General features: G+C 39.3%; 1 protein-coding gene across 4 annotated transcripts; it reads left to right on the top strand.

Annotated features, from left to right (window-relative positions):
* The first annotated feature begins 7,575 nt into the window (after nt 1–7,575).
* LOC109894985 (calcitonin-1) lies at nt 7,576–11,944 on the top strand. 4 transcript variants are annotated; one of them, XM_031829478.1, is made up of 5 exons: nt 8,132–8,285; nt 8,403–8,496; nt 9,200–9,334; nt 10,942–11,141; nt 11,396–11,934. In XM_031829478.1, exons 1-4 carry the CDS (start codon nt 8,255–8,257, stop codon nt 11,114–11,116), a joined length of 435 nt encoding a protein of 144 aa, XP_031685338.1. In that variant the 5' UTR covers nt 8,132–8,254; the 3' UTR covers nt 11,117–11,141; nt 11,396–11,934. The 4 variants fall into 4 exon arrangements, with proteins under 4 accessions (XP_020344231.1, XP_031685338.1, XP_031685339.1 ...); XM_031829479.1 differs by having other exon boundaries at nt 8,155–8,285; nt 10,945–11,141; nt 11,396–11,944; XM_020488640.2 differs by having other exon boundaries at nt 8,155–8,285; nt 10,047–11,141; nt 11,396–11,943.
* The last annotated feature ends 1,564 nt before the right edge of the window (nt 11,945–13,508 follow it).

Below are 13,508 nucleotides of genomic sequence, written 5' to 3'. Positions count from 1 at the left end.
TGTGTGTCTTGGAATACGGATTTTTTATTTACTGTGTTACGTCTACCGCTGAGTTCAAATTGGCTGATCCCATTGTCATATCATACTTTCTATGTGAGTGTCTTATATCTAGACAAATTGCATGTTTGATTGATTCAAGAGAGCTATTTCTATAACTCATAGCCTAATGCTGTATAATAATAAAATACAATATTTATTTCAAATTCATGTGAAATAACACAGTTATAACAGTTATAACACATAGGCCTAACCTATAACACAATTTTAAAAGACCTAGGTCATGGGGTAAAACATGTCCTTGTCTGCATTAGGATATATACTGTAGTTCACCCTATACTGTGTTGTTGCATTAGGATATAAACGTCACCCTATACTGTGTTGTTGCATTAAGATATATACTTCGTCCTATACAGTGTTGTTGTATTAGGATATAAACGTTGCCCTATACTGTGTTGTTGGAACACCCTACAATCAGTAGGATACAAGAATAGATCAATCACTTTCTTTACAATTGTGCCATTCTGTCTGGGCTGTATTTCTTTTGGTAGGCTAAACCAGCACCCGTATGTAGTCTGGGTTGTACATTAAGAGTATTACAATATAAAGATGATTGTCTTTCCCCAAGTGTCCCACTTTAGTGTCAGTCATTAAAGCAAACAACTTGCAACTTGCAAGCAAATGTGTAGAATGTCTCTGTCATATCATGTAAAACAATCACAAATTATTACAATAGCAATGCGTGTGCTATATGGCACATTTCTTCCTACTCGATGCACTATAATGAACCTTGTCGCAGCCCTTTGGAGCATCGAGAGAACCTGAGGACATCTCCAGTGGTGTATAGTAATTAAGTAAAAATACTTTAAAGTACTACTTAAGTAGTTGTTTTGGGTATTTGTAGTTTACATTACTATTTATATTTTTGACAACTTTTACTACATAACATTATTAAAGAAAATATTGTACTTTTTACCCCATACATTTTCCCTGACAACCCAAAGTACTCGTTACATTTTGAACGCTTAGCAGGACAGAACATTTTTCTAATTCACCCACTTATCAAGAGAACATGTGGTCATCCCTACTGCCTATGGTCTGGCGGACTCACTAAACACCAATGCATCTTTCGTAAATAATGTGTGAGTGTTGGCTATCCCCCCCGGGTATCCGTACATTTAAAAATACATTTAAAAATGGTGCCAACTGCTTTGCTTAATATAAGGAATTTGAAATGATTTATACTTTTACTTCTACTTTTGAGACATAAGTATATTTTAGCAATTACAAACACTATTGATACTTACTCAAGTAGTATTTTACTGGGTGACTTTCACTTTTACTTGAGTAACTTTCTATGAAGGTATCTTTACTTTTACTCAAGTATGACAATTGGGTACTTTTTCCACCACTGCAAGTCTCCAACAGGTCACGTTGGGGTGTGGAAGGAAAGCCTACTCAGCCATTTCAATGAAATACCACACATTTCTCCAGTAGTGTGTCTTAGGCCCTGCAGATAGCAGTCGAGGTTGTGAAAGGGTCTGTCTGGGTCTAGAACATATACGAAACCTTCCTGCAACCATCATGGCGCTATTGTGATGGCTAAAGGAAACACAGGCTAAATCCCATATGGCACCCTATTCCTATTATAGTGCACTACTTTTGAGCAGGGCTCTGGTTAAAAATAGTGCACTATATAGGGAATAATGGTGCCATTTTTAAAGAAGCACAGTGTCTGAGGTGGATTCAGAACATCACTCCCTGGTGGCATCAGACAGGACAGGACTGGTCAGGACTGGTTCAGGGTTGTCACAGTCATCATAGCATGGGAATAATTGAAACCCTCTTATAGAGTTATCCTCTCATGCAATATGCTACACAAACCTTCCTCTTACAGTTGTAGTTGACCTGGTTTGATTTGACTCACCTTTATGCTCTGTCCATAGGCTACTGGCAGAAATGAAGGAAATGAAACATGGGATCATTAATTAAGCTGGGCCTGTATTTATAAAGCATCTCATAGACAGGAGTGCCGATCCAGAATCAGGTACCTCCTGTCTATGTCAATACCGACCCTTTGATCCAGATTTGGGCTCATATTCATAAAGCATGCCAGCTTTATGAATATGGGCCCAAATCTGGATCAAATAATAGTGTGCCCGTTGATTCTGGAGGTCCTCTGTATCGACTGCCTGTCCACTCAGCGTGTGGTGACTTGCTCCTCATTAGTACCAGTGATGTCTGTTTACCCAGCCAGACATTCCTTCTTGTTGAGGCAGCTGGCAGAGATGCTTATTTTTTCTCCAAATGTAACAAACTGGTCTCCCCAGACCTCGCCCAATGATTTGGATTTGTTATCACTACTTAATGAGGACATTCAAGGAACTGCTTTTCTACTTCCTGCCAGCCCCTCAGATACAACAAACTGTCCAGGAAGCATTTTACACATCAATCAAAGACATCATTGAATTAAGTTGTTCTCACTGTTGAATGGAAATGTCCACTTGTGACTGTGTTGGGAAGGGCAGACCAACAGATCTTGTGTTTACTGGAAATCAGCCTTACTACTTGAATACTGTAGGCACAACGTCAAATATGTTGCTAAGTTTTGTTCAAGCATCGTTTTAACATTTGTTTAAATATAACCTCATCGACCATTATATACATCAGCAACCTTAAGTTTTGTCATTTACAGCAGCTACTTAGGTGTAAAACAGAAACTCATTCTGAGATCGTTTTCTCCAGATGACTTGTCATTGTTATCTATTTAAGCAATAAGGCACGAGGAGGTGTGGTATGTGGCCAATATACTACAGCTAAGGACTGTTTTTAATACCACAGCTAAGGACTGTTTTTAAATGTGACGCAACGCAGGGGGCCTGGATACAGCCCTTAGCCATGTTATATTGGCCATATACCACACTACAAGCATTTCGCTACACCCGCAATAACATCTGCTAAACACTTGTATGTGACAAATAACATTTGATTTGATTTGATATACCACAAACCCCCGAGGTGCCTTATTGCTATTATAAACGGGTTACCAATGTAATTAGCAGTAAAAAATAAAGGTTTTGTCATCCCCTGGTATACAGTCTGATATACCACAGCTGTCAGCTAATCAGCATTCAGGGCTCGAACAACCCAATTTATAATTAAGCAATAAGGCCAGAGAGGGTGTGGTATATGGCCAATATACTACTGCTAAGGGCTGTTCTTACGCACAACGAAACGCAGAGTGCTAGGACACAGCCCTTAGCCGTGATATATTGGCCGTTTATCACAAAACCCTGAGGTGCCTTATTTATATAAAAACTGGTTACCAGTGTAATTAGAGCAGTAAAAATACATGTTTTGTCATACCAATGGTATACGGTCTGATATACCACAGCTTTCAGCCAATCAGCATTCATGTTCGAACCAACCAGTTTATAATCACACTTATACAATGGTGGGTCTAATCCTGAATACTGATTGGTTAAAAGCGCATTCCAGCCAGTGTCTATTCCAAGTTACCAATAAACCTATGACATTCAAATGCCTATTTACTCTGTTACATCTGACTGTACAATCCACTGTCTCTTCAGCCCAGCCAGGCAAGTTATAAACTTGATCTCCACTATAAAAAGCATCTAGACATTATCTCACATTTCTTTTAGACCATCATTTAGTTTTCAACAGCATAGATTTCTATAAACCTTACTGTCTTGCAACATTGTTTAAATATTCAAATTCAATCTCCAGCTGTCCCATAGTAATGAACGTGTTGGGGTCGGGAGGAGACAGGTAGTCAGCGTTTCTCAGCCAGTCGAAATCAGGAATCAGCTGGCATCCTTTTTATGGATATATACAAATAAATGTTAATTGAAAATAGGTGAAACTAAACAAGGTGCAGCTAATTTGCAGTCTTTACAGCTTCAGTGTTTGAAGTGATTGTGTTAGCTGTGTTGTTGGCTAACATGTCAAGCGAAATCACACCTCATTAGCTCAGTGTTATGGATGTATCCAAATAAATATCACTAGAAAAGAGCTTAAACAAATGCAAATGCAGCTACTGTTGTTATTATTTTTGATGTGACTGTAAGTTAGCCGTAGTTGTCTAGCTAGCAAGCAAGGGATAAGAACGTTGCCAGCCAGAATGGCAATGGAACAAACTACTGGGTCACGTCCATAGATACTGAACAAAAACACTGAACGCTTGCGTCAGGTCTCAGGCAACCGAACCAATAGAACGAACAACCAGCCGGCTTGGTTAGCAACCCTAGATTTGTGTAGGGACTATATCTTGCGGAAGGATGAAATAGTATGAATAAATAAACAATAATAATTATTTGAATGTCATAGGTTTAGAAGTGTGATTATCCCTAGCGAGGATATATTGGCCCTTGAAGCCGGTGTTTGGTCGATATATTGGCACTGTTTGCCGAACACCAGTGCCAATATATCCTCCAAACACTGGCTTATATTTTCATACAAGTTCATGCTTCCACAAGATATAGTCCCTACACAAATCTAGGGTTGCCCCCCAAGCCGGCTTTTGTTCTATCGGTTTCGTCGCTAAAGACGCTACCAGTCGAATAACAGCACAGTAGCTGCATTTGCTGTGCAATAGTAATAAACTAATTTGAATATTGAAACAATATTGCAAATGTTGAAGAGACAGACAGCAAGATTTATACAACTCTCCGCTGTTGAAAACTAAATGTTAATCTAAAAGAAATATGAGAAAATGTCTAGATGCTTTTTATAGTGGAGATAAAGTTTATAAATTGCTTGGCTGGGCTGATGAGACAGTGGATTGTGCAGTCAGATGGAACCGAGTAAATAGTTAACGTTATAGATTTAGCGGGTGGTAACTTGTGAAATAGACACTGGCTGTAATACGGTTTTAACCAATCAGCATTCAGGATTAGGCCCACCTGTTGTATAATGTCTTCTGTTATATTATGTTGTCTTCTATTGTATTCTATTTTATTATCTTATGTTCCATTGTCTTCTATTGTCATCTGTTATACTATATTCTTCTGTTCTTCTATTCTTCTATTGACTTCTACTGTCTTCTATTGTGCACAACCCAGCTCTAGTCAGCTACTCCCATAGGACTATGCACCCATGACTCACAATGACACAAACAATAATGTAATTTCATAAATCTAAATATTATTAATACAAATATAAAAATCTGCTGTTTTGTTCTCGCAAATATAATTTTGGCACCGGCATTTAACTGGGTTCTCCTCATTATGCCACAGGAGAAGAGAGCCTGCCCAGCCCCATGCAGAGAGAGCTGCCATGGCCAGGCCAGGTCAGAGAGGTAGCAGTATCCTGCAGTGTGATCACACAGAACAGAAGAGCTCTGATTGATGGGTAACCTAGGCTCTGTGATTACATCTCATTTCCTTAATGTCCCAGCAAGGATGCACAGTGCAAACTTTGTTGCTTCCGCCAGAGATGAGGTAAGTTGCATTTCAAAGTGGATTCTAGATAACATCCATCCAATTCCCTAGCGAAGCCCTGACAGGACAGCCAGGTCAAGTGTACATGTTTAAGTCTGTAATCCCTGTGTCACCACAGTCTCCAGGTGTTCAAACCTTCCATGGAGAGCATCAAGTGGCAGAACCTTGTGTCAGTCTCCAGTCTTTATTCCATGTAATCAAACATTGTCAATTCCCTACTTTTTGTAGGATATGCTTAGCCTGCCATACAGTATGCATTGAGTGCCATTAATGTTTGCATTCAGACACGTATGATACAGTCTCATTCTTTGACATTGAAATGATCTTTCCTATTTTGGCATTGATATTGCATTCCAATACCATAGTGTGGTATTGATTTGGCAGGCATAATGAATGTGTTTCTGTCATCTCAACACCCTTTAAATAGATACAGCTAAGCTTATTTACAGTACAGTGCATCATGTCACATGTCAGTGTTCCCTCCCTCTCTGTTCAGATAAGACAATGATTATCTGTCTCCTGATATAACTTACACCAGGTTGATGCACCGTGAGATACTCTGACCAAAATAGATTGGAAAGGTTACTGTATTGAATTGAAAGTTAGAAACGGGGAACAGAAAGTTGAGGTAGGGACTGAGATGATCCATAGATATGTGGTCATGCTGCATCTGTTCACATATAGTTAGGCCTTTATTCTGGAGTGGCAATTCATTATAGTCAGGCAAGCCTATACGCCTACACAACCGCAGTTTCCGCTGTCTCCAGGAGCACCGAGGGGGGTGGACCCTGGCTCTGTCCAATTTCCCTGATTTAGTGGCTCCGTCATAGGCCCGGCACTCTGTTCAATAGCACTAAAAGCCTCATCCACACTAATGGGGTTCCTCCGTGACGCAAAAGAAGACTCTTGGGCAGGATGCTTTACGATACCTTACCCAATAATGTAAAGTAAGGGGAACAAGATGATGCCCAGAGACCAACAGCTCTGTAATTGGGTCTGAGAAATTGGGCCGACTATTGTCAGCCACACCATCGATTCCCTGAAAAGAGCAGTTCAATGAGGAGTCAGTAGTGTAATGTATGGAGAAGGGGATGGGAATTGATTATGGAATATGAAGTATTAACTATGTCATTGTTCCAAAAAATACCACAAGACTAATGTCCAAGCATTTCACAGAGCTAGTTTAAACTGCCAACATCTTTGAATTTATAATGTCTAAAATGTTACACATGTCATCCATTTTTGGATGTAGAAAAGCCCTAAGAATGCTGTATATTCTGATAATCGTGTAATTCTTGTAATCAAAATTAAGCAGCCTGACCAACTCAACAATTATGTTTCAATATCATCAATTAAAATATTATAACAGTTGTTATCAAATAACCCAAACATGTATATTTTAAATTAATATAACAACACATGATCGTTGCCTGATAATTCTGTAGTACAGCGTTTCCCATCTCCAGTCCTCGAGTACCCCCAACAGTATATATTTTTGTTGTGGCCCAGGACAAGCACACCTGATTCTACTTGTCAACTAATCATCAAGCCCTTGACAAGTTGAATCAGGTGTTTTTGTCCGGGGCTACAACAAAAATGTGTGCTGTTTAGTAACTGGAGGACCGGAGTTGGGAAAACAAAGCACGGTGTAGTAGTGTTCCCAGTCTCATTCTTTGACATTGAAACAAACACAACAAATGTGTCTCAGGAGTTGAAGAGCTGCAATGTGTCTGTTTGTACAGTAGGTGGCTCTCCCAGCAAGTCCAACAAGGATGTCCTATTCTCTTGATTCCTCAAAAACATAAAGCAATGGAACATTGTTGGGACCTTTCAAATATTTAGAACTATTTTGGGATGATTTCAGTATCTGCCAGTCTGATTTGGCCCTGTCCTCAATGGAAATTATGATATCAAATGGTGCAAATGACTGGCAGATTTTTGTGAATGGAGCATTTTGTGACAGAACGATGACGTCATTTGTGTTCTATCGTCTTTACTGGTTTCTCGTAACCGCTGGACGGTACCTGATTGGCTAGTGGATGGGGCTGAATGCTCTGATTGGCTAAAATGAGATAATTAACAACTTCTTAGTCAGTACAGAAACCCAAGTGGTAGATATATAAGACAGGACATTGTAGCAGGGTGCAACAGATTCACAAGTTGGTCTAAAGCTTGAAGTACCTCAACTCATTCCATCTTCGTCCACGAAAACAACCAATCACGGTAAGCAGAGAATTTCAACCACTTTTCTGTGTACATGATGCATTGGGTTAGCATGGATGGGATGTCATTTCTGTGGCTATTAGATATTCTGTTAAATCTGCAGAGTGTTCCAGTGATAATAGAGGGGACAGAATGAGATGGCATAAACTTTGCCTAGGCCGTTGACCCTCTGTGAGATGCTGCTGAGAAATGCAGTTCAGAAGGCTTTTCAAGGGTAGATGAGGTGATTGTGAGTTTAAACTACAACTGGGTTTAGACTACAGCTCATTCCACTAATGCATGGGCTCCTGTGGGAGCCACTGACTGGCTGGCTGGCTGGGGCTCCAACTCATAATCTAGATAGTATCACTAATGCCTTCCTCCTCAATGTCTGGTACTGCGTCTCCAAGCCCAGCTCTTCCCTTCAGTTAGAGGGGAGCACTGAGACTAGATGGCTCACTCTGATAGCAGGGAACTAGGGACTTTGGTAGGACTGTCTCATCGCAGAAGGGAAGAGAATGCTTTGGGACAGGGAGAGTGAGATGGGCAGCTTCTTCACTCCCAGTAGAACAGTGATAAACTGAACTGAAACTGAGATGGATGGAGCTTACATGCGATACATCATGTGTAGGGACATACGAAAATGTTTGTTTTGATGAAATGCTTATTTCATTCTGCTTTGAGAGAAATGTGAATGTTTTTAAAGCCAAGTTTCTGTGGTTGTGGATGTAATGTGTTTTACAGCAGGGACCATGGTTATGATGAAGCTCTCTGCCCTCCTCATTGCCTGTTTCCTGGTCATTTGTCAGATGTACAGCTCACATGCAGCTCCAGCCAGGTGAGGATCAAAGCACGTTATATACACTCTAATGTCCAGTCAGTCACTGAAATGTATGTATAGACTACAGAGATGTTCATTTGTAGTAATCCCAAAAGGAAACGCCATCTGTTATTTCATTGATAATTTTCTAAAGAAGTATCTTGGCAGCCACATAAATCTTATGTATGCTAATTTAGATTATTTTGTTTTCAGATAACATGATGTGATTACAGAAATCCATACATTACGTTACATTAAATGCCCTCTTTTCAGTAAAATGATCCAATTGGATTACGATATCGTAAACTAATCAATCCGGTGACTCATAAAGCCATTCTATGTATAACCTCCTAACCACTTCTATCCATTTGGAAACAATCCAACTTAATGCCACAGCAATAGGCTAAGATGATTGCTATTGCATGTAGAATATTTCCAAATGGTTGTAGAATACATGGGTGTTCAATATTCCGGATAGAGAGACCCTGGTCACCGTTCTTACTACAATATTGATTTAGTCATAAGGCTCTAAGTTGGCTACCTGTCAGCTTTTTAAAAGGAACACTTTTAGCAGATTGTTTTGAGTTTGGCTCGTGTCCCTTAAAGCAGGAGTCAATGGCTTTTAGCTGGAGCAAACTCACATAACCTACGTCATACTATTTTTAACCCAGTGCTGGTGCAGTTCATCAAGTGATTAACCTAATTGCCTATGTGTTTTCAGAACTGGTTTAGAGTCCATGACAGACCAAGTCACGCTAAATGACTATGAAGCCCGAAGGCTACTCAACGCCATCGTCAAGGAGTTTGTTCAAATGACTTCAGAGGAACTGGAGCAACAAGCCAATGAAGGAAATAGGTAGGTACAGTTCTCCTCATCTCCACAACTTGTTTTTAATAACATTCATTTTCATTTTCTCTAGGTTTACTTGGTGTATACTATATGGATGACGCATGTTCCTATTATTCAAGAAAACATATAACCCCAAATGTCTAATATGTGGCCAGTCCTTTGCTGCCTCCTATAGCAGTCAGAGCTATGGGTATTTATTAAAGACAGAGGTATGGACATCGCCCAACCATCAACAGGGAGATCTAGAGTTAAAGCATATATTCTCTGTGTTTATCTATGCATGGGTTTTTGGAACACTTCATTTTAATGTATTCATTATTTAAGCATTGTTTATGAGAAAGCCTGTTGGGGAATGCTAAATGATAAATAACCCTAAAGAATGGAAGAAAGCATGGGAATTAGTGCAAGAGAAATGGGACGCATGACAGCAGTTGTGCTGTTTGTTATAATTTAACTACGATGCTATAAACAGGATTGCCGCATGAGCCTAAGTAACTGAGGTCATTATAGCTATAGACTATTTTCAATTGCCTGTGTTGGACTTGATAGCATGGCTTTAAACTGTTATTTTTATATAAATGCAAGTAAAAACTGACTTTGAAATGCATGATGTTGGAATACAGTGTTATTACTGTAGCATGTGGATAACAGCAGGATGCATCTGCATGCCATGGTTACTATGAGCCTGTTTCTGCATGTTTGTCTCTCTCTCTAACAGCCTGGATAGACCCATGTCCAAGCGTTGCTCCAACCTCAGCACCTGTGTGCTGGGCAAACTGTCACAAGAGCTGCACAAATTGCAGACGTACCCCCGCACCAACACGGGAAGTGGCACGCCTGGCAAGAAACGCAGCTTGCCTGAGAGCAACCGCTATGCAAGCTATGGAGACTCATATGATGGAATCTGAGCGGTCCTCCCCTCCATCAGCCCTAGCTAACCTGACCCCTCTGTTCCAGCCTAGCCTGATGATTGCTGATGCATGTGAATCTTGCTTGACCGACTGCAGAGAAACCTTGATGTCCCGCAATGTCCCTGCTCTCTTTTTCTTTTGTTAAAATCCCCTTTTTGACAGAGAATAAAATATATAAGTACAAAGCAGAGTCCAAGCCTTTAGATTTAGAAAGTGAATAAGGATTTAGATTCACTTCCCTATCTTAAGGTGTATGATATCCCTTTACTATACAGATCATTCACAATATTTAAAAGTGTTAATCAAAACAAAAATCTTAATCAATGCTTCTTTCAACCGTGACTAGGTTTCTTGTTTAATAAACATATTTTTTTATGCCAGAACATATTTTCCTTCTTAATTATTCAAGTGAAACAAAGCCTTTTAACATCTTTAATAGTTCACAACAGTTTGAACAATATAAGCCACAGTTTATTTGCTATGTAAATGTAAATTCACATTTGAGGTAAGTTGAATAACTAATTGTTTAGATCTCTGAATGTCTTTATTTTCAATTTCATGATATATATTATACATTTTCTCCAGCAAACAGTAATGTACTGTACCTTTGTACTTTTTATTGTAATTCATAGATTTGTATCTTTGTAATAAATCCTGAATTTAGTAGAGGTTTGTATGACCAGTCCTTTCTCTTTCTAAAAGCAGCGTTACAGCACAGAAGCGTGCGTGCAATACTGCCACATGTGTCACCCACCGCCTGGCTGACTTCCTGAACAGATCAGGAGGAATGGGCAACAGTAACTTCGTCCCCACCAACGTGGGCGCCAAGGCGTTCGGACGACGAAGGAGAGACAGCCCCATGACAGCACCTATGTGAATGTGTCAACAGGCCTCAGGATTTGGTATAACAACATTCTACACTCCCCACTGCTGTGCCTCTGTCAACCTCTGTCTGTCTCTACTGTATCTCTAATGCTCTTTCCCCAGCCTCTGTCTTTCCACATCTATTCTACTTCAGTACTCTTCAGACAGTCTCTTTGTAACTTTGCCGGCCTTCAAATTTGGTCTATGTCTTATGGATGAATACAAGTTGGGAGTTAGAGTTCAGTAGAACGGAGGATAAACAGTAATTTCCTTCCATTTTCTCTCCCTGCAGAGTATGAGCCCTTTAGTGAGACAACAGTACATCCTGTCCTGAACCAACTACAGACATCTGGGAATGACAACGCTTCACTGTTTTAAAAAAACAACCTTCAAACTACAGAACTGATTTCCTGCATACCTCTTGCATACTCTGTGTTACCGATATTCATTTTTGCTCTATAACCATGAGGAGATACAACAAACTAGAAAAGATTGCAACAAAAATTAACTTCTGTTATGTCAATTTTCACCAGATCATTACCCTGTACAAGCCAGTTGGTTCTGTCCCGTTTTGGCTTAGAGCACATGTACAGTTTGACCCTGACTCCCCACCCCTCCTCTCTCCTGTGTCAGCAGCACACTGCAGGGGGGCGGAGACTACATCAAGCTCCGCCCCCACAAGCTTCCCTGACCATGGCTGTGTCTTGTGCCTTGATGTTGACCACTTCTTCACGTTTCATTAATTGTACAGTATGTTTAAAGAGTGAAAGGAAAAAGATAGAAGAATCTAAATATTGTAACAATTGTGAATCTAAGCAAGATTAAAATGTATTTTAGATACATATGGCTCGGTGTACTTGGTTTATTCTACAATGATCTATCTAAGCCCTTAGATCACAATATCTACTAAGCTGACATATGGAATTGTTTTAAGATGGTCATAAAATGGATCATTTAGCCATTTGATTTTGACTTTTAGGAGTCTCTAGGTATAAATATATATATATATTTTTTTTAAAGAATTTGGTGAAACATAGAATTTGGTCTTTACTGCTATAGTCCATAGAAATACATTGAATGCCACATTTGTATATGACAAAACAGACAGTCAACAAATAAATAATAAGGAATAAGGTTTTGAAGTGACTGTCCTATATCTGGGAATCTGGTCATGTTATTAGTGGCACATTTTGCCATTTTTACACCCTGGTATTGGGTTACCTTCAGAATAAAGCTTGTGTGTGTCTTAGAGCAGAACAACCGACGCCTTCGTGTTAGTTTGTAGCTCTGACTGTTCGGTCTGGACAGTCAGTTTTGTGAGAAGACCTCTTCGAAATGAGGACGTCTGCGACAGAGTTCATTGGTGGATGTCGTAGAACCTGCCATGTTTGTCTGTCGATGGTGGTGACTTATTTGTTTGTAGCACAGATCAATCAACTCTAAGGGATTTGAATCGTAAAGAGCAGACAGAGCATTTAACATTTTCAACATGAGCAGTTTCTTATGGTACATGACACTTAACATTACCAACATGAGCAGTTTCGTATGGTACATGACACTTAACATTATCAACACGAGCTATTTATTATGGTACATGGCACCTAACATTACCAACATGAGCAGTTTATTATGGTACATACCACTTAACATTACCAACACGAGCAATTTCTTATGGTACACAACACTTAACATTACCAACATGAGTAGTTTATTATGGTACATGGCACTTAACATTACCAAAATGAGCAGTTTATTATGGTACATGACACTTAACATTACCAACATGAGCAGTTTCGTATGGTACATGACACTTAACATTACCAACACGAGCAATTTATTATGGTACACGACACTTAACATTACCAACATGAGTAGTTTATTATGGTACATTACACTTAACATTACCAACATGATCAGTGTATTATGGTACATGACACTTATCATTACCAACATGATCAGTTTATTATGGTACATGACACTTAACATTACCAACATGATCAGTTTCTTATGGTACATGACACTTAACATTGCCAACGTGATCAGTTTATTATGGTACATGGCACTTAATTAACATTTCCTTTATTTCCAACGTATCATGCTGTATATGCTCAGATCATCAACATAGCCTTGATCACAATGCAGCGTTCCACATTATATACCAAATATTCTTTAATTGAATTTGACCTAATGGTTACAGAACAAACATCATGCATGTATCCACATGTAAGAAATGGTATATAGTGTTTATACACTGATCTTTCCAGGACAAAAGCAAAAGGCTATTTTACATACCACAACCACATCCAGGACCATGTTGATATTGTTTATTAATAAATATAGGTAAAATAAATCAAAAATCTTACTCCCTAAACACAACAAATGAGTACCAACAATACAGAGAATGT

This window comes from Oncorhynchus kisutch, linkage group LG8 (genome assembly GCF_002021735.2).
Source record: "Oncorhynchus kisutch isolate 150728-3 linkage group LG8, Okis_V2, whole genome shotgun sequence".
NCBI lineage: Eukaryota > Metazoa > Chordata > Actinopteri > Salmoniformes > Salmonidae > Oncorhynchus > Oncorhynchus kisutch.
Note: the sequence above shows the minus strand (reverse complement) of the source record. Positions and strands in the feature narration are given on the sequence as shown.

What these genes read in the sequence shown, in the direction of transcription:
- LOC109894985 (XM_020488640.2), top strand. Translation starts at nt 8,255, where the DNA reads ATGGATGGAGCTTACATGCGATACATCATGT. An exon ending in TCACATGCAGCTCCAGCCAG is followed by an intron (nt 8,497 to 9,199) that starts GTGAGGATCAAA and finishes ATGTGTTTTCAG; the next exon opens with AACTGGTTTAGAGTCCATGA. An exon ending in CAAGCCAATGAAGGAAATAG is followed by an intron (nt 9,335 to 10,046) that starts GTAGGTACAGTT and finishes TCTCTCTAACAG; the next exon opens with CCTGGATAGACCCATGTCCA.